Raw genomic sequence first — 25,926 nt, 5'->3', positions numbered from 1 at the left:
CAGTCAGTCAGAGGTCATGTCTTTCAGATGAGACATTAAAAAGAGGCTCTGTCTACTCTCTCAAGTGGATGCAAAATTCCCACAGCCTCTATTTAAAGGAGACCTGGAAGTCTCCTTTGTCCTACCAAATATTTATTCCTTAACCAAAATCACTAAAAGCAGGTGGTCTGGTTATTAATATGTTGTGCAGAACAATGTCTCACAAACAGCAAATTGGCAGCCACATTTCCTACATTACCACCTTGACAACAATTTAAAAACATTTCACTGGCTGTAAAGCACTTTGGGACATCCCAAAGTTATGAAAGACACGTCTTTCTTTGAAGGTTGAGAAGACGGTTATAAAAGTATATGGAATCCTTAGCTTTATTAATAGTGATAGAGTACAAAAAGCAAAGAAAGAATGATAAAGCTTTATTAGACATTGGTTAAACCTCAGTTGGAGTATTAATTTCAATTCTGGATGCAGAGGAGATTTACCAGAACAGTTCCAGGGATGAGGGATTTTAGTTACAGATTAGGTTGGAAAAGCTGGGTTTATTCTGCTTACCACAAAGGAGATTGAGGAGAGATTTAATACAAGTGTACAAGATTACGACAGGCATAGATAAGTTAAGACAAGGAAAAACTGTTCCTATCAACTAACCATTAATAATGGTACAAGGACTAGGGGACACAGGATTGAAAGTTTTGGGTAAGAGATTCAGGGGGAATATATAAGGAGCAAGAGGGTAACTAGAGAAAGGATTGGCCCACTCAAGGACAAAGGAGGAAAGTTATGCGTGGAGTCAGAGAAAATGGGTGAGATACTAAACGAGTACTTTGCAACGGTATTCACCGAGGAGAGGGACATGATGGATGTTGAGGTTAGGGAAAGATGTTTGGTTACTCTAGGTCAAGTCGGCATAAGGAGGGAGGAAGTGTTGGGTATTCTAAAAGGCATTAAGGTGGACAAGTTCCCAGGTCCGGATGGGATCTATCCCAGGTTACTGTGGGAAGTGAGAGAGGAAATAGCTGGGGCCTTAACAAATATCTTTGCAGCATCCTTAAACACGGGTGAGGTCCCGGAGAACTGGAGAATTGCTAATGTTGGCCCCTTGTTTAAGATGGGTAGCAGGGATAATCCAGGTAATTATAGACCGGTGAGCCTGACGTCAGTGGTACGGAAGCTGCTGGAGATGATACTGAGGGATAGGATCTATTCCCATTTGGAAGAAAATGGGCAACATGGTTTTGTGCAGGGAAGGTCATGTCTTACCAACTTAATAGAATTCTTTGAGAAAGTGACAAAGTTGATTGATGAGGGAAGGGCTGTAGATGTCATATACATGGACTTCAGTAAGGCGTTTGATAAGGTTCCCCATGGTAGGCTGATGGACAAAGTGAAGTCGCATGGGGTCCAGGGTGGACTAGCTAGATGGATAAAGACCTGGCTGGGCAACAGGAGACAGAGAGTAGCAGTGGAAGGGAGTTTCTCAAAATGGAGACACCAGTGGTGTTCCACAGGGATCCGTGCTGGGACCACTGTTGTTTGTGATATACATAAATGATTTGGAGGAAAGTATAGGTGGTCTGATTAGCAAGTTTGCAGACGATACTAAGATTGGTGGAGTAGCAGATAGTGAAGGGGACTGTCAGAGAATACAGCAGAATATAGATAGATTGGAGAGTTGGGCAGAGAAATGGCAGATGGAGTTCAATCAGGGTAAATGCGAGGTGATGCATTTTGGAAGATCCAATTCAAGAGTGAACTAAACAGTAAATGGAAAAGTCCTGGGGAAAATTGATGTACAGAGAGATTTGGGTGTTCAGGTCCATTGTTTCCTGAAGGTGGCAAGGCAGGTAAATAGAGTGGTCAAGAAGGCATACGGCATGCTTTCCTTCATCGGACGGGGTATTGAGTACAAGAGTTGGCAGGTCATGTTACAGTTGCATAGGACTTTGGTTCGGCCACATTTGGAATACTGCGTGCAGTTCTGGTCGCCACATTACCAAAAGGATGTGGATGCTTTGGAGAGGGTGCAGGAGGTTCACCAGGATGTTGCCTGGTATGGAGGGCACTAGCTATGAAGAGAGGTTGAGTAGATTAGGATTATTTTCATTAGAAAGACGGAGATTGAGGGGGGACCTGTTTGAGGTGTACAAAATCATGAGAGGTATAGACAGGGTGGATAGCAAGAAGCTTTTTCCCCCCAGAGTGGGGGATACAAATACTAGGGGTCACGAGTTCAAAGTGAGGGGGGAAAAGTTTAGGGGGGATATGCGTGGAAAGGTCTTTACGCAGAGGGTGGTGGGTGCCTGGAATGCGTTGCCAGCGGAGGTGGTAGATGCGAACACGATAGCGTCTTTTAAGATGTATCTAGACAGATACATGAATGGGCAGGAAGCAAAGAGATACAGACCCTGAGAAAATAGGCGACATGTTTAGGTAGAGGATCTGGATCGGCGCAGGCTTGGAGGGCCGAAGGGCCTGTTCCTGTGCTGTAATTTTCTTTGTTCTTTATGAGTCAGCACTTTTTTTCTATACACAGCAGGTAATAATGACCTGGAACTCTCTGCCCCCAAGGGAGGTGGAAGCGGAAACAATCAATGACTTCAAGAGGAAGTTGGATGGCCATTTGAGAGAAAGAGATTTGCAAGGCTATGGGAATCAAGCAGGGAGTAGGATGGACTGGAGAGCCAACATGGACTCGATGGGCCAAATGGCCACCTTCTGTGCCGCAAATGACTATGACTCTTCACTTCAGATCAGCCTTGGAGAGGGCGCACAAGAGATTTACTGGACTGGTATCAGGGATGAGGGGCTTCAATTACGTGAAGAGACTGGAGTACCGGGGTTGGGGGGTTGTTCTCCTTGGAGCAGAGCAAGTTAATAGGAGATTTTATAGCAGTGTTCAAAATCATGAAGAGTTTAATGGAGTAAATAAGGAAAACTGTTTCCACTGACAGGAGGATTGGTAAGCAGAAAACACAGATTTAAGGTGATTGACGAAAGAACCAGAGGTGACATGAAAAACGAAATGTCTTCCCACACAGCTGGAAAGTGGGATTATGTTGCGTGGCTACCTGCCGGCAGACACAGGAACGATGGGCTGAATGGCCTCCTTCCATGCTGTAAATTTCTATAATTCTATGATAGCAAGATGATTTAGAATGCACTGCCTTAAAGGGTGGTGGAAGTAGGTTCAATTGTAATATACAAAAGAGAACTGAATAAATACTTGAAGGGAAAAAACTTACAGGGCTATGGGGAAAGAGCTGGGGGCTGGGATTGATTGGATAGTTCAACCAAAGAAACAGCACAGGTATGATGGGTCGAATAGCCTTCATTCCATAAGGTAGACAGAGTGATTTCATTTCTCCACAGATGTCCTTACCTCTGTGTAACTATCCATGCATATGGGGCAGCTAATTGTCCCTGAGGAAGTCCTACGGTGAGCAAAGTTTTTGACAGATCTGCCAAAGAGAAACACAGGTAGGTTATTCACCTACACAATTACTGCTATTCACTAATTTTATCCCCCACCCCTTTGCTGGGGTTTCCGTTTCCAAAAGGCAGCAAAAGTTCTACAACAGCTTGTCCAAGTGGTCTTTCTACATGAACAAGCCAAGATAGTTAAAGCAAATGAGTTCCAAGACCAGGAATGGCAGGGTCAACAGGGCTTTCGACAAAGTCCCACATAAGAGGTTAGTGTGTAAAATTAAAGCACATGGGATTGGGGGTAGTGTATTGCGATGGATAGAAAATTGGTTGGCAGACAGGAAACAAAGAGCAGGAATAAATGGGTCTTTTTCCGAATGGCAGGCAGTGACTAGTGGGGTACCGCAGGGATCAGTGCTAGGACCCCAGTTATTCACAATATATATCAATGATTTAGATAAGGGAACTAAATGTAATATTGCCAAATTTGCAGATGACACAAAACTGGGTGAGAGGGTGAGTTATGAGGAGGATGCAGAGAGGCTTCAGGATGATGTGGACAAGTTGAGTGAGTGGGCAAATGCATGGCAGATGCAGTATAATGTGGATAAATGTGAGGTTATTCACTTTGGTAACAAAAACAGGAAGGCAGATTATCTGAATGGCTAAAAACAGAGAGGGGAATATGCAGCGAACCTTGGGTGTTCTCGTACACCAGTCGCTGAAGGTAAGCATGCAGGTGCAACAGGCGGTAAAAAGGGCAAATAGTATGTTGGCCTTCATAGTGAGAGGATTAGAGTACAGGAGCAGGGATGTCTTGCTGCAATTATATAGGGCCTTGGTGAGGCCACACCTGGAATAGTGTGTGCAGTTTTGGTCTCCTTATCTGAGGAAGGATGTTCTTGCTATAGAGGGAGTGCAGTGAAGGCTTACCAGACTGATTCCTGGGATGGCGGGACTGACGTATGAGGAGAGATTGAGTCACTTAGGATTATATTTGCTGGAGTTCAGAAGAGTGAGGTGGGATCTCATAGAAAACTATAAAATTCCAACAGGACTTGACAGGGTAGATGCAGGAAGGATGTTCCCGATGGTGGGGCAGTCCAGGACCAGGCGTCATAGTGCAAGGATAAGGGGTAAGCCATTTAGGACTGAGATGAGGAGAGATTTCTTCACCCAGGGAGTGGTGAACCTGTGGAATTCTCTACCATGGAAAGCAGTTGAGGCCAAATCATTAAATATATTCAAGCGTTAGATATAGTTCTTAGGGCTAATGGGATCAAGGGATACGGGGAGAAAGCAGGAACACGTTACTGAGTTTGGATGATCAGCCATGATCGTACTGAATGGCAGAGCAGGCTCGAAGGGCCGAATGGCCGACTCCTGCTCCTATTTTTCTATGTTTTTTTAATTGCTTGCTGCACCTGCATGCTAGCTTTTAGTGACTCATGAACAAGGACACCCAGGTCCCTTTGGACATCAACTTCCCAACCTCTCACCATGAGAAATACTCCGTCTTTCTGTTTTTTCAACCAAAGTGGATTGCTTTGCAATTATTCACATTATATTCCATCTGCCATGTTCTTGCCCATTCAAGTAGCCTGCCCAAATCCCCTTGAAGCCTCCTTGCATCCTCCTCTCAACTTACATTCCCACCTAGTTTTGTCTCATCAGCAAATTTGGAAATATTACATTTGGTGTCTACACCCAAATCATGGATATAGATTGTGAACAGCTGTGGCCCCAGCACTGATCCTTGCAGTATCCCGTTAGCAACAGTGTGCTATCCTGACAATGACTCATTTATTCCTGCTTTCCAATTCTCAATTCAAACCAGTATATTATGCCCAATCCCATGTGCTCTAATTTTGTTTATTAACCTCTGTGGGACCTTATCGGAAAATCCAAATACACCACATCCACTGGTTCTCCTTTATCTATGCTACAGGTAACATCCTCAAAAAACTCCAACAGGTTTGTCAAACATGATTTCCATTCCATAAATCCATGTTGACTCTGCTCAATCATATTTTCTAAGTGTCCAGTTATCATATCCTTTACAATAGATTCTAGTATTTTCCCTATCACGGACGTCAAACGAACAGGTAAGTAGTTCTCCATTTTCTCTCTTGCTCCCTTCTAAAATAGCGGGGTTACATTTGCTACTTTCCAGTCTGCAGGAAGACTTCCAGATTCTATAGCATTTTTAAAGATAACTTCCAATGCATCCACTATCTCGATAGCCACCTCCTTCAGTACTCTGGGATGTGGCTCATCTGATCCAGGGAACTAATCAACTTTCAATTTAATTAATTTTGAGTACTACCTCTTTATTGATACTAATTTCTTTCAGTTCCTCAATTTTACAAGTGCCTTGGTTCCCTAGCACTTCTGGAAGATCTTCTGTGTCTACCTCCATGAAGACAGACAAAGTGATTGTTTAGTCTCTCCACCATTCCCTCATTCTCCACCATAAACTCTCCTGTCTCCACCTGCAATCCTTGCTAATCTTTTCCTTTTCACATTCCTAAAGAAGCTTTTACAGTCCGCCTTTATGTTTCTAGCTCGCTTGCATTCACAATCTCTTTTTCCTTTCTTTATCAGTTTCTTGGTCCTCCTTTGCTGGATTCTAAATTGCTCCCAATCCTCGGGCTTCCTTTGATCTAATGCAACCTTTAACTTCTTTTGTTAGCCACAGTTGATTCACTTTTCCTGTTGGGTTTCTGTGTCTTAGAGGAACGTATATTTATAGTCATTTGGTAGTACAGAACTGCTGAAAATGGAGACATGTTGTCGAAGCTTTTAGTCTTGCACTCATCAGGACAACATGCAACAATAACCAATGTAAGGGAAAACAACAACTTATACTGCATGAGAAGAGTGCTGACTGGTCGACAAGTGAACTTTGATTGGTAGAGGCGTTGCCATGGAGAATGCACCAGTTTCCAGTGACTGACAGTTAACTGCCAATTTCAAACAAAGCTTGGCAGTTAACTGCTCAACATATTCAAATTTATAACCAGAGAAAAAGTACAATAGGTCAATAATGTTTTTTTTTTTTTAGGTACCCAAATTGGGGATCAACATCTTGAGACGAGTCCAGTTGCCCAAGCATTTTAAAAACAGCAAAATACCCTGAAGGTTACTTTTTTTTTCTTGCTTCATGGAATGTGATCGTCGCTGGTTAGGCCAGCATTTATTGCCCATCCCCGATTGCCCTTGAGAAAGTGGTGGCGAGCCGCCTTCTTGAACTGCTGCAGTCTGTGTGGTGTAGGTACACCTGCAGTGCTGTTCGGGATAGAGTTCCAGATTTGGACCCACCGACAGTGAAGCAACAGCAATATAGTTCCAAGTCAGGATGATGTGCGACTAGGAGGTGAAATTACAATGGTGTTCCATGCGTCTCCTGCCCATGTTCATCTAGGTGGTAGAGGTGGCGGGTTTGGAAGGTGCTGTCGAAGGAGACTTGGTGAGTTGCTGCAGTGCATCTTGTAGATGGTACACACTGCTGCCACTGTGCGCCAGTGGTGGAAGGAGTGAATGAAGGTGATGGATGGGGCACCGATCAAGCGGGCTGCTTTGTCCTGGACAGAGGTGTTGAGCTTCTTGAGTGTTGTTGGAGCTGCACTAATCCAGGCAAGAAGGGAATATTCTATCACACTTGTGCCTTGTAGATGGTGCTCAGGCTTTGGGGTGTCAGGAGGCAAGTTACTCACTGCAGAATTCTCAGCCTCTGACCTGCTCTGGTCACCACAGTATTTGTGGGCTGTTCCAGTAAAGCTTCTGGTCAATGATAACTCCACGATGTTGGTGAGGTATTCGGCAATGGTAATGCCATTGAATGTCGAAGGAAGATGGTTAGTTGTTGGAAATGGTCATTGCCTGACACTGGCATGGCGCAAATGTTACTTGCCACTTATCAGCCCAAGCCTGAATGTTATCCTGGTCTTGCTGCATGCAGACACAGATTGTTCCAGTACCTGTGCAGTTGCGAATGGTACTGAACACTGTGCAATCAACAGTGAATATCCCCACTTCTAACCTTATGGTGGTGAGAAGGTCATTGAAGAAGCAGCTGAAGGAAGATCTAACGGTTAAACTTATATCTTTGGGTGATGTCATGGCATAACATGCTGGCTTACCAATAGGTCAGTGGGCTGCCACATGATGTCCAAAAGAAAATCAAGTAGTCTATGCTGTCAGAGAAGCTGCCAGCCAGTACACTCAGGTCTGCCATGTCGCAGGAGAAGGTAGCTTCCTTTCACATGCTACCAGCAGGATGGAATCTGTTGCTTACTACTACCTTTTCAGCTGGGAAATAGCGAACAGCATAAAAAAACTGGCACCTCTTAGGACCCAAAAAGGAGAACATGACGACTAGGAATGGTTTACTGTTAACTATGGCTCAATGGGTAGCAGTCTACCTTTATCAGAAGATTGCGGGTTCAAGTCCCACTCCAGAAACTCAAGCATGCAATCTCGGCTGACATTCCAGTGCGGCTGAGGGAGCGCTGTACTGCCAACAGGTGTTGGCTTGTGGATGAGGCATTAAAGTGAGGCTCCGTCTGCCATCTCAAGTGGACATGAAAGATACTATGGCATTAATAAGAGTGGAGAAATTCTCCCTTGTGTACTGACCAGCATTCGTCCCTCAACCAGTACCACCAAAAAACTATGACCTGGTCATCACCATATTGCTGTTTGCACACAGCAAGCTCCCACAAATCTGCTGCCACTTTTCTTACATCACAACAGTGATTACACATCAAAAGAACGTCATTGGCTGCAAAGTGCTTTTGGATAACCCGAGTTCATGAAAGGCACAATAAAAATGCAAATTCTTTGTTTTACCTTAAGTCTTTATTACACAAGGCAGGATGAAGACGATTTCCCTGAGGTACAACTGCTGCACTTGTTACTGACAGGCTGCTGCTCCCATCTGGTCTGGCATCTTCTTCGTCACTGCAGAGAATACAGCTGTCTGACTGTGTTCTAGCTGGTTGATCATCAGCAAAACTTGGCTGACTATTTGAAGAGGAGAGGTCTGTAAAAGAAAAATGGTGTAGAACATTCTGCTATTACTCAGATTTCTGTTTGAAAATCAACGTGATGGCAAGGGGAGGAGGGTGTGCACAGCAAAAATAAAATTCATATTAAAAAAATACATATTGACTGGTTGCTTCATTGGCTTTGTGAGAAAAATGGGACAAGTACATACTTCAGTTTGTGAATGCAGACACTGCCCCCTTCTCCTCATTCCCAGCTGGCAACATTTTTGATAGTGCAAATGTCACAATAAAGTTAACACCTTACAAAATTTCAATTCTTTTGACAAAAGCCTTTCATCCTAATGTCTTTGTGAAAACCACATTAGAGCAAGCTCATTCTAATGAAGCTACAACAATGTAAAGCAAAGAAAAAAATCAACTGACCGTGAACAAAAGAGCTACCAATTTATCCAGTCAACTTTCACAGAATATTAAAAAAGGTACACAGCAAGGGGTGTGGGGGGGATCCATGTACATGTATAAAAAGGACTAATTTTCATATTTAATAACAGTATGCTTTTGAGAAGGGGATCAGAGAGGCAGTCACAGATGGTGCGAGTTCTTCTCTAAACAACGTACTGCATAATGTTCAACCCGTGGATTTTGCAAAAATGGGGCTGTTAATGACTGGCCCAAATGGCATCTTCCCCATTTAATATGGATTATTGAGCATTTAACAAATACAGGCTATGACACAATATCCAGAACAGGCTAACTACAATGATGAGATTAAATTAAAGTGGCAGCTTGCATTTATGTTGCACCTCGATCATGTCATTCAAACACTCAAAGCACTTGGCAATTAATTACTTTTGGTGTGCAGTGATCATTGTGAAACCACAGGAATAAACACGGAAACAAGCAGATACAGGATGCAGAATAGGTTGAACTTTTACAAGGTTTCTTTCAAGTGTGCTGCCACTAGTACTTGGAAACTAGCAGCTTTTTCCACATTCACTCCCTAAACAAAAAAGCGTTTTGAATTTTTTTTTGCAGAATATACCTACTGAATAAATGATTGAGAAATTGCTTTATTTCCTGAACTCACCTTCATCCACGATCTGGACAACACACATGAGGTTGAAAAAGAAAGAAAGAGAGAAGTAGATTAGACAAGGCAAGATGCAGCAAATGTACATTTAATCATGGCGCTGGTAGCTTTGTTCCACAATCCACTGTCCGCATTTCTCTGCACTACCAAGCTGATAAACAGGGAAGGGAAAACCGCGCCAAACTGGAGAACTCATTTACAGATTTCCTGCACTCGGGATAACTAACGTTCCTTTACGTTACTCAATATGGTGGCAAAGATATACTGTGCTCTCACCCACCCTTTTTTGGATTAGTGGAACAGGAGGAAAAAAAGTCAATTTCTGTGGGGTACACCTAAAGCACATGGTAAAGGACAAAATCAAACAGCAGGAATGATTTGTTTACACAACTCTGAACAGACAGTTTATGTTTTCAGTTCTTCAAACCGACTGATTAATAACAAGTTATGTATTGTACTGGAGAAACCAAGTAGAGCAGCTTAGATTAAAAAATAGTACTTTGTAACATTTAAGGGTCTCAGCATATATTGCATTGGAAGTCTCTCTAACACAAGTATTAGGGGATGAATTTAGCAATTTGAATGACAAATAAAAAAGTAGTAATTTGCCATGTGGCAAGGCCCGTATTTATTGCCTACTTTTTATGTGCCCAATTGAGTGACTCGCTAAACCCACTGAGGGCAGTGAAGAGTCAACTACATTGGTGTGGAACTGGGGTCATATAGGCCAGACCAGGTAATGACAGCAATTTGCATGCCTAAAAAGGACATCAGTGAATCAGTTGGGTTTATGACATCCTAACAGCTTCATGGTTACTTTTACGAATAGCAGCTTTAAAAAAAACAATTCAAACTGACAGTGGGATTTGTACTCACGTTCTGTGGGTTAGTAGTGCAAGCCTCTGGATTACCATGCTGGTAACATGACTACTGCACTACTGTACTCGTGGTATTTGGGTTTGTATTGTCCATGAGAGGAAAGTCCTCCAATGATCTTGACACTAAGTTAAGTACTGGAAGCTAGATTCAACATTTACTGCTAATCCCTTTCAAATCCGAAAAGGAACAGGGAGGAAATAGTCAAAGTTTTAAGGTGGCTCCACACACTTGTTACAGACATGACATCATAGCCTTAGAAAAAGCCTACAAGTCACCAGCAGTTTGTAAAAGCACAGTGCGCAGACACTTGGAACCCTCTATAAAGGGAGCCTTATAGTGACAATAGTCAAAAGCATGAAACTTGCATCATGAAAGCAGTCTTCCTGCAGACAAACAAGTCAAGTTTCAGTGGCACTTCACAAAAGGGAGTCATAGTATTGTCTTCAACTGAAGCAGGATGAGGGGGTGGGGAAATAGGAGTGGGGTTCACAGATGCAACTCGGTTCCCATTTTAATGGAGGCATTCTGTCCTTACTTTAAAATAGGATTGTAAAAATCACATGCTAACATTTATAATGGAAATTGCCCATGTAAACCTGTTGTGCTGTAATTACACTCTCCTGCCAATGGTGATGCTGAGAGGGTTTTCTTTACTGAAGAAACCAAGCACAGATGACTGTTGCACTCCCCCGCTACACCCAGAGATATTGGGCAGTGGCACTCGAAATGGTATACCAAATGACAATGTCAAAGATTGCGACATAGGCAGAAAAACACACCATACCAGAAATGAATGTTAACCAGTTTTCAACTAAGCGGACTGGTGAGAAACATGCACTAAATCTTTTTTTAAAAATTTTGGTCTGTGCAAATAAATGTTTTTGCTGGCAGAGACAGGGTTGGATGCACTACCCATCTCCAACAGATGTCATTACTGTGCAGTGAGTTGCTCCTTCAGTTTTCACAGTATCTTCAAATTCAACTGATGGACCAGTTAGCCAATCACCTCAAATGTGACGAGCCAAGAGGAGTTGAGCTCGCCACCACTTACCTCAACAGAATCATTATTGGTTAGGTCGACAACCACAGGTTCAGAGGATTCACAAGTCAGGTCAACTACCTCTGCACCTAAGAGCATCAAACAGTGCTTTTAGAATAATGCTGCCAAGTTTGGATTTAAAAAAAATATATTACAGCTCAAAAACATGGGTAAATATACAATAATTTTAACAGCACACAAGTATATGGATACACATATAGGCCAGACCTACACACAGGCTACAACTCAAACTTCAGTACTCCCCATGCAAAAATAAAGTGCAAACAGGATTAACCCTCCACAATTTGAACAGACAATTTTAGTTTCAAAACCACGTGTAGCTTACATACGAGTTAATACAGCAAGTCTGGTTTGCAATGCATTCAGTGTAAGGGATGTCAGTGCTAGGAAATTTAAACAGCATTCTATTTTCATACATCACGATCTCCATATCAGTATGACAGGTCAGATTTGCAGTAAAGCTTGTGCCAATCATTGCTCAGTGGCACAGTTCAAGCTTCAGTCAACTGGATTGAGACTTGAACCCGCAACTTAAGACTTGAGCACAGAATTCAGGCTAACAACCAGTGCAGTACTGAGGGAACGCTGCACTGTTGGAGTTGCCATCCTTCAGATGAGACATTAAACCAAGGCTGTGCCTGCCTTCTCAGATGGATGTGAAAGACCCCATGGCACTACTGGAAGCCAATATTTATCCCTCAACCAACATCACTAAAATGTCTGGTCATTAATTATATTGCTGTTTGAAGGAGCTCGCTTTGCGCAAATTGTCTGCCACGTTTTCTGCATTACAACAGTTGACAACACTTCAAAAGTATGTCATTGGTTGTAAGAACTCTGGGATGTTAAGGTCATGAAAGGAGCTATAGAAATCTTTGTTTTCTCTCCACCTCTGCCTTCATCCCAACTTCAGAACCAACAAACTATAAAAATATCAGAATGCCTCTGGACAACACAGCCAGGTGCCGACATCACTGCAGTCTGAACTGTGCACATGCGCGGAACGCATTCATCCTTGCGCACACGCAAAATGCACCCAAGCATTGCCAGCTTGCCAGCACTAATGCGCGCGTCTGCGCAAATACGTCATCACGCAAAGAGACATCAGCCTCCAATGCAACTTTTGGAAAGTGCTTCTCCTACCCGCATTCGGCACCTTAATCGCCGCTTCTCTTCCCTGCTCCCACCCACCATTCTCTCCTGCGCCCGGCTGGTCGCTGCTCCAACCTGCCGTTCGCTTCCAGCCCCGCTGCTAGCACCCTGCTTGCTACCCCTTCCCTCTGCCCCCCAATCCGCCGCTTCTCCGGGTGGGGAGTGAGTGACGGGAGGGAACAGCGACCTGTCGGGTGTGGGAGAGAATGGCGGGATGGAGTGGTGAGCAGTGTGAAGCAGTGGGAGGGAGCGGGAAATTGAGTGCAGTGATAGAGGCGGCGATCGCAAGAGAGAGCGGGGAACGGAAGTGGCGATTGTGAAAGAATACTATTGGGGGTTTGGGGGGGGGGGGGGGGGGGGGGGGGAGGGGAGTGAAGGCGGCGATCACAGCCATTGAAGGGTTTGGGTTCAATTAGTTTTTGTGTTAAATTGAGAAGCTCCTTTACCCAGAGAGTGGCTAGAATAGCACTTGCTCCTACATGGAATAGTTGAAGCGAATAGCATAGATGCATTCAAGGGGAAGCTAAACAAGCACGAGGGAGAAAAGAACACAATGATATGCTGAAAGGGTTAGATGAAGAGGGGTGGGAAGAGGTTAGTGTGGAACATTAAAACCAGCATAGACCAGAGTGTCTGCGTATAATTTCTTCCCAGCCACCTTAGCTTAGTGGCACTTCAATGTCAGCAGGAGTGAAAAACTTCTCTTCCACCCACTAACAGAACAACTTCTTTCATTTTTGGTACGCATTTGTATTCCATTATCAACCATGAGACAAATCATGATCTTCACAGCCAAAGACTTCTATTCAAATGAGATGCACTTCTCCAGAAACTCAAAGTAAAAGTAGAAAATTCCTCGTTGAATTACCTCACTAGGATGTAGTACATGCAGTGGACAGTTAATGCATCCGATTTTTACACTGCTCAGATCATAAGTAAATATTTTATTGCTCCATCTGCAGCACTCAGCATCACAATATTACACACATTTGCACCCATCTTCAGCCAGAAGTGCTGAGTGGATGATCCATCTTGTCTCCTCCCTAGGGCCCCAGCATGACAGATTCCAGTGTTTAGCCAATCCGCTTCACTCCACGATATCAAGGAACAGCTGAAGGCACTGGATATTGCAAAGACTATGGGCCCTGACAACATTCCGGCAATAGTACTGAAGACGTGCTCCAGAACTAGCTGTGCCCCTAGCCAAGCTGTTCCAATACAGCTACAACACCAGCATCTACCCAGCAATGTGGAAAATTGCCCAGGTATGTCCTGTGCACAAAAAGCAGGACAAGTCCGACCGGCCAATTACCGCCTTATCAGTCTACTCTCGATCATCAGCAAACTGATGGAAGAGGTGGTCGACAATGCTATCAAGCTGCATTGCTCAGCAATAAACTGCTTACTAACGCTCAGTTTAGCTTCAGCCAGGGCCACTCAGCTCCTGACCTCATTACAGCCTTGGTTCAAACATGGACAAAAGAGCTGAAGAGGTGAGTGAGAGCGACTGCCCTTGACATCAAGGCAACATTTGACCAAGCATGGCATCAAGGAGCCCTTGCAAAAATGGAGTCAATGGGAATCATAGTAGGGGCGTGGAACGCCCTGCCTGCAACAGTAGCGATAGTCAGCACGGTTTTGTGACGGGTAGGTCGTGCCTCACAAACCTTATTGAGTTTTTCGAGAAGGTGACCAAACAGGTGGATGAGGGTAAAGCAGTGGATGTGGTGTATATGGATTTCAGTAAGGCGTTTGATAAGGTTCCCCACGGTAGGCTATTGCAGAAAATATGGAAGTATGGGGTTGAAGGTGATTTAGAGCTTTGGATCAGAAATTGGCTAGCTGAAAGAAGACAGAGGGTGGTGGTTGATGGCAAATGTTCATCCTGGAGTTTAGTTACTAGTGGTGTACCGCAAGGTTCTGTTTTGGGGCCACTGCTGTTTGTCATTTTTATAAACGACCTGGATGAGGGTGTAGAAGGGTGGGTTAGTAAATTTGCGGATGACACGAAGGTCGGTGGAGTTGTGGATAGTGTCGAAGGGTGTTGTAGGGTACAGAGGGACATAGATAGGCTGCAGAGCTGGGCTGAGAGATGGCAAATGGAGTTTAATGCGGAGAAGTGTGAGGTGATTCACTTTGGAAGGAGTAACAGCAATGCAGAGTACTGGGCTAATGGGAAGATTCTTGGTAGTGTAGATGAACAGAGAGATCTTGGTGTCCAGGTGCATAAATCCCTGAAGGTTGCTACCCAGGTTAATAGGGCTGTTAAGAAGGCATATGGTGTGTTAGCTTTTATTAGTAGGGGGATCGAGTTTCGGAGCCACGAGGTCATGCTGCAGCTGTACAAAACTCTGGTGAGACCGCACCTGGAGTATTGCGTGCAGTTCTGGTCACCGCATTATAGGAAGGATGTGGAAGCTATGGAAAGGGTGCAGAGGAGATTTACTAGGATGTTGCCTGGTATGGAGGGAAGGTCTTACGAGGAAAGGCTGAGGGACTTGAGGTTGTTTTCGTTGGAGAGAAGGAGGAGGGGAGGTGACTTAATAGAGACATACAAGATAATCAGAGGGTTGGACAGGGTGGATAGTGAGAGCCTTTTTCCTCGGATGGTGAAGGCAAATACGAGGGGACATAGCTTTAAGTTGAGGGGTGATAGATATAGGACAGATGTCAGAGGTAGTTTCTTTACTCAGAGTAGTAGGGGCGCGGAACGCCCTGCCTCCAACAGTAGTAGACTCGCCAACTTTAAGGGCATTTAAGTGGTCATTGGATAGACATATGGATGAAAATGGAATACTGTAGGTCAGATGGTTTCACAGGTCGGCGCAACATCGAGGGCCGAAGGGCCTGTACTGCGCTGTAATGTTCTAATACTAAAAAAATCAGGGGGAAAACTCTCCACTGGTTGGGGTCATATCTAGCACAAAGCAAGATGGTTGTGGTTGTTGGAGGTTAGTCATCTCAGTCCCAGGACATTACTGCAGTAGTTCCTCAGGAGTGTGTTCTCGGTTCAACCATCTTCAGCTGCTTCATCAATGACCTTGCCCCCATCATAAGGTCAGAAATGGGGATGTTCGCTGACGACTGCACAATGTTCAGCATCATTTGTGACTCCTCAGATACTGAAGCAGCCCATGTCTATATACAGCAAGACCAGGACAATATCCAGACTTGGGCTGATAAGTGGTAAGCAACATTCACACCACACAAGTGCTGGGCAATGACCATCTCAAAAAGAGAAAATCTAAACATCTTCCTTAACGTTCAATGGCATTACCATCGCTAAATCCCCCACAATCAACATCCTGGGGGTCACCATTGACCAGAAACTGAACTGGATCAACAAGAGCAGGTCAGAGGCTAAGAATTCTGTGGCTAGTAACTCACCTCCTGCCTCCCCAATGCCTGTCCACCATCTACAAGGCACCAGTCAGGAGTACGATGGAATACTCTCCACTTGCCTGGATGCTTGCAGCTCCAACACTCAAGAAGCTCGACACCATCCATGACAAAGCAGCCCGCTTGATTGGCACCCCATCCACCACTTCAACATTCACTCCCTCCAACACAGCCACAGTGGCAGCAGTGTGTACTATCTACAAGGTGCACTGCAGCAATGCACCAAGGCTCCTTCAACAGCACCTTTCGAACCTGGGACCTCTACCACCTAGAAGGACAAGACCAGCAGATGCATGGGAACACCACCGCCTCAAAGTTCCTCTCCAAGCCACGTACCATCCTGACTTGGAACTATCGCCGTTCCTTCACTGTCTCTGGGTCAAAATCCTGGAACTCCCTTTCTAAGACCACTGTCGGTGTACTAACCGCACATGGACTGCAGCAGCTCAAGGCAGCAGCTTACCATTGCCTTCTCAAGGGCAATTAGGAATGGGCAATAAATGCTGGCCTAGCCAGCGACGCCCACATCCACGAACAAATAATTATCACCACTTACAAAGTCTGAGTTACACAGGTGAGAGCACAGTCAATGTGAACTATACACTCGGGCAAAATGAACACCAGCAGTCACATTTTAGCACCAGGCATTTCCATAGTACAGGTCTTTCATTGATTTAGTCTCGCCCACAAGAAAGTTTGGTGCAGACAAACCTCGCTCCTTACCAGTCTCTACGATTTCTGCCTCTGGTTCAGCTGGTTCTGCTGATCTGCGTCGGCGGCGCACCCGTCTCGGTTGCTGAGAAGGTATCATTCTGCGTTTTCTGTGTGTCTGAAAATATAAAGCAATCTATACTTTGCAGTCTATGTGACAAATGCATGGTCAGTTTCTTAAACTTCTCCTTTTCTGTAACCTTTTCTCGCAATGACATCAATTCTTCAACAAAAAGGTCTTTTCCTGGTAGTGAATTTTGGACTACCTCTCTTTGAAAAAAATACTCAATTTCTGCAGTTTAGCAAGGAGTCTGTTAAGGAGGGAACTTGTGAAAGTACAGAAAATATTAAGTAACTTGGAGGAGGCAAATTCAGAATCTGTTATTTTGATAAGTAGGACCAGGTGGTGAAGAATAAACGTCAGCCAAGAATGAGAAGCAAATCCTTCACAACAGTCTGGAATAGTCTGTTGGGCGGGACAGCAAAATTGGAGGCTTTCGGGACCTTCAGAGTACAGCTGAGCCAGTTGCACTCAAAAAAGGAGCTCTGTTGGTTGAACGGCCTTTCTTTACCCATGTCTTTTCCAATTCTCTACTATCCTTTGGAGAAAGAGTGCAGAGGAAATTTACCGGAATGATACCAGAGACGACAGACTTGAGTTACGTGAAGAAATTAGAGAAGCTGGGATTGTTCTCCTGGGAGTACAGAAGGTTAAAAAGGAGATTGAAGATGTGTTCAAAATCATGGCAGTTTTGATAGTTTCTTCTAGTTTACTGCATTTCTACTGGTGGGTTGGTTGGTAACTAGAGGATACAGAAAGATAATTGGCAAAAGAACCAGAGGATTTTTTCTTTGAAACACAGCAAGGTATGACTATCTGAAATGTGTTGCCTGAAAGGGTGGTGGAAGCAGATTCAATAGTAACTTGCAAAATAGAACTGGATGTAAATATGAACAAAAAATTGCAGGATATGGGGAAAGAGCAGGGGGGAGTGGAGTTAGTTGGATAGCTCTTTCAAAAGAGCTAGTACAGGCACAATGGGCCAAATGGCTTTCTTCTATACTGTTTGATGCCCTGAACAAATGGCTACCATAAAGTTACTGCATCTGACATTGTAACATTGGATTACAACTGCTTGCCATATACAAGAAGCACATTATAGAAACAGCAAATAGCACTGAACACAAAAGGTGTAGCAGCTGACCAGAAGTACACTGTTAAATGGTCGATCCTGTGGTATTGAGAAGGTACATATTTTTAGTGTTGAAAGATTGAATATTCTATTTCCAATTAGAACATTCACAGATACATAACTGGGTTTAATCCAATATGTAGAAGGCCATAAATGATTAGGTTGTGCAGTAGAAATTAGCAGCATACAAATATCTATGTACAAGGAGAGTGCAGTCACCTTCAGACGAGGAGTTCAAATTTGTGTAAAAAAAAAATCTATATTTTAAAAAAAAACAATCCAGCAGTTTTCATGTGGAGAAATGGAAAATATACATTTTGGAGCAATGAGGGAAGGATATATGCAATAAATAGTAAAACTTCAAAAGAAAAAGGAGCAGAAAGGTCCAGAAAGTGGAAAGATAGGTTGAAAGACTGGTTCACCTCATCTTCCCTGCAGATACACCCTCAAAAAGCTAACAGATTTGTCAAACACAATTTCCCTTTCTACAAAACCATGTTGACTCTGCCTAAGCAAAATATGATTTTCCAAGTGTCCCGTCACCACGTCCCCTAATAATAGATTCTAATATTTTCCCCTGCTACTGATGTGGACTAACTGGTCTATGGTTCCTTGATTTCTCTCTCCCTCCTTTCTTGAGCAGCAGGGTTGCATTTGCCATCTTCCAATTCATGGGGACTGTTCTAGAAGCTAGGGAATTCTGCAAGACTAAAACCAATACATCCACTAGTTCTGCAGCTACCTCTTTTAAAACCTTAAAATGCAGGTCAACAGGTCCAAGGGCTTTTAGTCCCAGTAATTACTCCAGTACTATTTATTTACTAATATTAGTTTAAGTTTCTCACTCATTAGATCTCTGGTTCCCTATAATTTCCATTATGTTCTGTGTGCCTTATACTGTGAAGCCAGATACAAAATTTTTGTTTAATGTCTGTCATTTTCTTATTTGCCATTATAATTTCTCCTGTCTGCCTCTAAGGAACCCACATTTACTTTTGCTAATGTCTTTTCACGCATAATTGTCAAAATGTTCTTGATCATTTACTCCATCCATTTTTTGGTCATCCTTCACTGACTTTTAAAATTCTGCATATGTTCAGGACTACTATTTTTTGGTATTATTAATATTTTCATCCTCTTATTTAAATATAATACTGTCCTTAACTTCTCCAGTTAGCCTCAGTTGTACCACTTTTCCAGTGGAATGTTTATTCTTCAAGTGAATGTATATTCATTGAAAATGATTTCTTAAAAATGTTGGTTATTGCCAAAATGATCTACCATCATTTCTTTTAATCTAATTTTTGAAGCTACCTCAGCCAACTTGCCCCTTATACCTTCATAATTGGCTTTGTTTAAATTTAAGATTCTAGTTTCAGACTTAACCACATTACTCTCAAACTTAATATGAAACTTGATCATATCATGATCACTCTTCCCCAGAGAAACAGTACAATGAAAGGTACAGCCTCTAATGTGGCAAAGATCTACACATCCAAGTTCAATACCACAATCTAGGCTTACTCACCCCCAACTACTTAATCCAGTTTCTTATGTGAGGGGCTATGATGAATAACAAGGTTTTTTCCCCTACTCTTGGTGGTGAGCCAACAGGTTAGTTGCAACCATTTTTTTTTGACACAAATCTATTGTATACTCTGGTTATACCGGTCCACATACGGTTGAAACCCTTTCTACAGCACAAGAGAAAAATCTGTGAAGTCTGTACTCATTCATCCCAAACATGAGAGAGAGAAATAAGAGGCTCTTTTAAGCATAGGAACAGGAGTAGGCCATTTAGCCCCTTGAACCTGTCCCACCATTTCATCAGACCATGGCTGATCTGCAAGCTAAATCCGATACACCCACCTTTGCCTAGTGTCCCTTGAAACCTGAGGCTAACAAATAAATCAATCTCAGTTTTAAAACTAACAATTAATCTATCAATTGCTGTTTGTGAAAGAGCTCCAAACTTCTACCACCCTTTGCATTGTTAAGTGTTTCCAAATTTCACTCCTTAAAAGGTCTGGCTCCAATTTCTTGACTGTTTTCACCAGTCCTAGACTCCCCATCTAGCAGAAATAGTTTCTCTCTATCTATCCTATCCGTTCTCCTTAATATCTTGAAAACTATGATCAAATCACCTTAACCTTCTAACTTCCAGGGAATACAATCCTAGTTTGTGTAATCTCCGTCTTGAGTCCATGTATTATGGTAAATCTTTACTGCACTCCCTCCAAGTCTAATATATCTTTCCTAAGCTGTGGAGCCCAGAACTGCTCACGGTATTCCAACTGTGGCCTTACTAGGGCTTTGTATAGCTGAAGTATGACTTCTACCTTCTTGTATTCTATTCCTCTAGATATAAAGGCCAGCATTCCATTAGCCTTTTGGATTATTTTCCGTACCTGCTCATGACATTTTAATGATAGGTGTACTTGAATCCCCAAGCCTCTTTGTACCACCACTGTCTCCAGCTTTTCACCATTTAGAAATCTCCCTGTTCTATTCTTTTTAGGTCCAAAATAGATGACCTCACATTTGCCTACAATGAAATCCATTTGTCACAGCTGTGCCCATTCGCTTAATCTATCAATACCTCTTTATAATTTTATGCTTCCATCTACACTGCTTGCAATATCACCTATCACTGTGTCATCAGCATATTTGGGTATGTGGCTTTCTATCCCATCATCCAAGATGTTACCACGAGTTACATCTTGCCAATTAGACCACCTGTCCATCGTCCCGATTGCCTGTCTCCTGCCGCTCAGCCAATTTCCTAACTAGTTCAATAATTTTCCTTCAATTCCATGAGCTTCAACTGTAGCTAACAGTCTCTTATCAAGGACTTGTATCAAATACCTTCTCTAAGTCTATATAAACAACATCCATGGACATTCCCCTGTCCACTATTTTAGCCATCTCTGACCTACCAGTTACACCTTGAAATGAGGTTTGGCAGTTGCCAAACTAACTCAATTAGGAAAGATGCACAACCAAACTCTGAGGCTTTAAGATAAAAGCAAAATACTGGAGATGCTGAAAATCTGAAATAAAAACAAAGTGCTGCATATATTCAGGAGGTCTGGCAGTATCTGTGGAGAGAGAAACAGAGTTAACGTTCCAGGTCTGTGACCTTTCATCAGAACTGCTGAGTATTTCCAGCACTTTCTGTTTTTATTTCTCTAAGGGCTAGCTTTCTAAAGTATGTAATTGTTAAGGAGCTCACGCTGTTTAATTAGTTTGGGAAGTTTCAACCGATGAGAGTGCAAGTGTACAACACAAAACTGCCCTAGTGTGACACCAAACTGGGTTAGAGATAGGTTCCTTCTCCTTCACGGGATGCAATCATCGCTGGCAAGGCCAGCATTTGTTGCTCACCCTTACTTGACCTTGAGAAGGTGGTGGTTTGGCCTACGTTATACTTTGTTTGATATAGACTTGGAATGGCCAACATGGCAGATAATTCGATTTCCCAGCATTAGTATCCCTCATCTTGAATACAGTTTTCCAAAATTGAAGAAAACAATAATGGGGTAGGTTACTACCAAGGAGAATCCTGAAGGGGTTTGTGCTGGGGCCTCAACTTTTTACAATTTATATCAAAATAGCTAAATTTGCAGATGACACAAAGATAGGCAGGAAAGTATGTTGTGAAGAGGACATAAGGAGGGTGCAGACCGATATAGATAGGTTGAATGAGTGGGCGGGCAAAAATCTGGCAGATTGAGTATAATGTGGGAAAATGTGAAGTTGTTCACTTTGGTAGGAAGAATAAAAAAAGCAGAGTATTTCTTAAATGCAGAATTCTGAGGTGCAGAGGGAGCTAGGTGTTCTAGCACGAGTCACAAAACGTTAGTATGCAGGTTCAGCAAGTAATGAAGAAGGCTAATTGAATGCTATCAAGGAATTGAAAATAAAAATAAGGATATTATGCTCGAGTTATACAGGACATTGGTGAGACCACATCTCGAATACTGCATGCAGTTTTGGTCTCCTTATTTCAAGAAGGATGTGAATGCGTTGGAGGCAGTTTACTAGATTGAAACCTGGAAGGAGTCTTATGAGGAAAGGGTGGACAGACTGGGCTTGTTTTCACTGGAATTTAGAAGAGGGGAAACTTGCTTGAAGTATATAAGATCCTGATGGTCTTGACAGGGTGAATGTGAAGGGGATGTTTCCTCTTGTGGGCAAGTCCAGAACTAGGGGGCACGGTTTTAAAATTAGGGGTCGCCCTTTTAGGGCAAAGAAGAGAAGAAATTTTTTCTGAGGGTTGAGAGACTTTGGAATTCTCTGCCTCAGAAGGTGGTGGAGGTCACTGAATATTTTCAAGGCGGAGGTAGATTGATTCCCTTGCCTAGCAAGAATCTAAGATTATCGGGGGTAGATGGGAGTGTGGAATTCGAGACACAAACAGATCAGCCATGATCTTATTAAATTGTAGAGCAAGCTCGACAGGCTGATAGGCCTAAACATAGAAAAAAGGAGCAGGAGTAGGCCATTTGGCCCTTCGAGCCTGCTCCGCCATTAATTATGATCATAGCTGATCATCCAACTCAGTAGCATATTCCGGCTTTCACCCCATACCCATTGATCCCTTTAGACCCAAGAGCTATATCTAACTCCTCCTTGAAAACATACAATGTTTTGGCCTCAACTGCTTTCTATGATAGTGAATTCCACAGGCTCACCACTCACTGGATGAAGAAGTTTCTCCTCATCTCAGTCCTGAAAGGGTTACCCTGTATCCTTAAACTATGACCCCCCTGGTTCTGGACTCTACCACCATTGGGAACATCCTTCCTGCATCTACCCTGTCAGGTCCTGTTAGAATTTTATAGATTTCTGAGATCCCCTCTCACTTTTCGGAACTCCAATGATTATAATCCTAACCAACTCAATCTCCCCTCATACGTCAGTCCCACCATCCCAGGAATCAGTCTGGTAAACCTTAGCTGCACTCCCTCTATAGCAAGAACATCCTTCCTCAGATAAGGAGACCAAAACTGCACACAACATTCCAGGTGTGGCCTCACCAAGGTCCTGTATAATTGCAGCAAGACATCCCTGCTTCTGTACTCGAATCCTCTCACTATGAAGGCCACCATATCATTTGCCTATTTTACCGCCTCTTGGACCTGCATGCTTACCTTCAGCGACTGGTGTACGAGAACACCCAGGTCTCACTGCATATTCCCCTCTCTCAGTTTATAGCCATTCAGATAATAATCTGCCTTCCTGTTTTTGCTACCAAAGTGGATAACCTCACATTTATCCACATTATACTGCATCTGCCATGCATTAGCCCACTCACTCAACTTGTCCAAATCACCCTGAAGCCTCTCTGCATCCCCCTACCCAGTTTTGGGTCATCTGCAAATTTGGAGATATTACATTTAGTTCCCTCATCTAAATCATTAATATATATTGCGAATAGCTGGGGTCCTAGCACCGATCCCTGCGGTACCCCACTAGTCACTACCTGCCATTTGGAAAAAGACCCATTTATCCCTATTCTTTGTTTCCTGTCCGCCAACCAATTTTCTATCCATCGCAGTACACTACCCCCAATCCTATGCACTTTAATTTTACACGCTAATCTCTTATGTGGGACTTTGTCAAAAGCCTTCTGAAAGTCAAAATAAACCACATCTACTGGCTCCCTCTCATCAACTCTACTAGTTACATCCTCGAAGAATTCTAGATTTGTCAAGAATGATTTCCCTTTCATATCCATGCTGACTCTGTCCGATTTTACCACTGTTCTCCAAGCGCTCTGCCATAAAATCTTTGATAATGAACTCTAGAATTTTCCCCACTACAGACGTCAGGCTGACTGGTCTATCATTCTACTTTTGCCCCTAATTCGTATGGTCGTATTACAAACAGCAAGCTGAAAACAACCTGTTCTAAAGGAATAAAAAACCCTCCAATTTTTGAAAGTGAACAACATTTCACAACAGCAGAAAGAGTAGCTTCAACCAGCAGTGTATCAGCCTAGTGCTTTTTTCTGGACTCCTGCTCTGTATTCTAAATACCAACATTCATACAGTGCTCAGTTCCATGAACTTCTCTCTATTTTTAGTGTTGCTTCCTTTGATCTTATTCAGATTCCTTACTTTGGGAAAACATCTGTTGTTACCCTATTGTGACATGTCACTACACTATGTGACATTATATGAGAGAAGGGGGGACAGGAAGATTATATAAAGATCCTATAAATGGGCTTTAACAGATCTCTGAAGCTGTGAATTTTGGCAGCTTTAAATTTAAAACAAAACTAAAAGGAACATTTATTGATTATCAAAGTCCAGAGTGTGGGTTCAGTTGCAGTGCATTATATAGTAAAGTTAGGACACAGTGTTTTGAGAGTATTGGTACTTACTGTGCTCATTGTGTTCTGAAATGGAAATCAAGACAAGAATTCAGATGATTTAAAAGTTTTTTTGTCAGTTACGCTCAAAGGACGTCTTCCGAACCAATGCTTAACTTCTGATTGGCCACATGTCTTCTGCACCTAGACTCTGTAGATCCAGCTTCCCTTAATTTATAGTTAGTATTATAATGTCCTCTGTTCCGTCAAATGAGATTCAGCATCTTTGATAAAGCTGAATGCTTTAGAAGAGACAATCTATCAGGACATATTGCAGCAGGACAGGACATGGGACAATGCTGTATTAAAAAGGAAAAAAAGCACATTTATAAATCTCCTTTCACAATCTCAGGACTTCCCAAAGTGCTTTAGAGCCAATTGAGTACTTTTAAAGTGAAGTTATTCTTGTAGTTTAGAAAAGGTAGCAACCAATTAATGCATAGCAGGGTAACACAAACAGCAATGGGATAAGTGACCAGATAATATCTTTTAGTGATATTCTTTGAAGGATAAATATCAGCCAGGACATCAGGAGTACACTCCTGTGCTTCTTTGAAATAGTGGTATGGGTCCTTTTATGTTCACATGAGACAGCAGACAAGGCCTCTATTCAACATCTCATCTGAAAAAGGGCACATTTGACTCAGTCTTTCTTTTGGGCCTCCTTATCTCGAGAGACAATGGATATGCGCCTGGAGGTGGTCAGTGATTTGTGAAGCAGCGCCTGGAGTGGCTATAAAGGCCAATTTTAGAGTAACAGGCTCTTCCACAGGCGCTGCAGAGAAATTTGTTTGTCGGGGCTGTAGCACAGTTGGCTCTCCCCTTGCGCTTCTGTCTTTTTTCCTGCCAACTACTAAGTCTCTTCGACTCGCCACATTTTAGCCTCAGTACTGCAATGGTATTGTCAGGCTAGATTATGTGCTCAAGTCTCCGGGGTAGGACTCAAACTCACAACCTTCTGACGCAGGCAGAAATGCTACAGCTGACACTTATTAGGGGTGGCATTGTACCAGGTTGCTAGATCAGGTGCTGCACCCAAGAGCATAGCCTCCAACAAACTTAAGTAAGGAAGTCTCCACTGTGTTGCAGTAAGTTACACTGTGATGTTTGTCACAAAATTTCTGAACTTCCTAGACACTGGCTGTGCTAGGCACTTCCTAAAGTAAAAGGGAATGGATGGGGCGAAGGAAGTCAAGCTGCCCATACACCTCCTAGCAGACGGCTGAAGATGACAGGGGCAAGAGTTCAGAATCAAATCAGAATCACAAATGGCAACTAAAAAAAGACAGGACGTAAAACATTTAAAAAAGACATGACTTGGACAAAGTATCAAAGAGCAATCAACACCTGCAGAACCATCAGCCAACCAAGAGTTAGGGTGGATAAAAACAGTGAACACAGATTGAGTGCAAAATCCTCTTAAAATAGAGGGAAAAATAGACACCTAAAAAAGTACTCAACTTTTCCATTTCACACTTAGTTTAAATTGAATAATACAGTTGAATATTTATACAATCTTCAGCACAATAATACAGCTCAATTTTATTTAAAACCTAAATGAAGACAGAGCATAGGGACATAAGCCAGTTCACCAGTTCCACCATTCAATAGGATCTGATCTGTATCTTGCTCCATC

At 42.9% G+C, this 25,926-nt stretch overlaps 1 protein-coding gene across 3 annotated transcripts in view; it reads right to left on the bottom strand.

The window, feature by feature from the left end:
* The window catches only part of LOC137368921 (E3 ubiquitin-protein ligase RNF4-like), a 52,518-nt gene that overhangs the window by 3,240 nt on the left and 23,352 nt on the right, over positions 1–25,926 (bottom strand). For 2 of the 3 annotated variants that reach the window (XM_068029226.1, XM_068029227.1), the window contains exons 2-7: positions 24,303–24,589; positions 16,734–16,839; positions 11,451–11,527; positions 9,518–9,530; positions 8,273–8,465; positions 3,378–3,456 (exon numbers count right to left, since the gene is read on the bottom strand). In XM_068029226.1, the coding sequence (XP_067885327.1) occupies positions 3,378–3,456; positions 8,273–8,465; positions 9,518–9,530; positions 11,451–11,527; positions 16,734–16,839; positions 24,303–24,311 (477 nt within the window). In that variant the 5' untranslated portion in view covers positions 24,312–24,589. The remainder of the gene's footprint in view (positions 1–3,377; positions 3,457–8,272; positions 8,466–9,517; positions 9,531–11,450; positions 11,528–16,733; positions 16,840–24,302; positions 24,590–25,926) is intronic. The other variant, XM_068029228.1, reaches the window with a different exon arrangement.

The sequence above is a fragment of the Heterodontus francisci genome, chromosome 4 (assembly GCF_036365525.1).
Source record: "Heterodontus francisci isolate sHetFra1 chromosome 4, sHetFra1.hap1, whole genome shotgun sequence".
Taxonomy (NCBI): Eukaryota; Metazoa; Chordata; class Chondrichthyes; order Heterodontiformes; family Heterodontidae; genus Heterodontus; species Heterodontus francisci.
The sequence above is the reverse complement of the archived record's forward strand: the minus strand, read 5'-3'. Positions and strand labels throughout refer to the sequence as shown.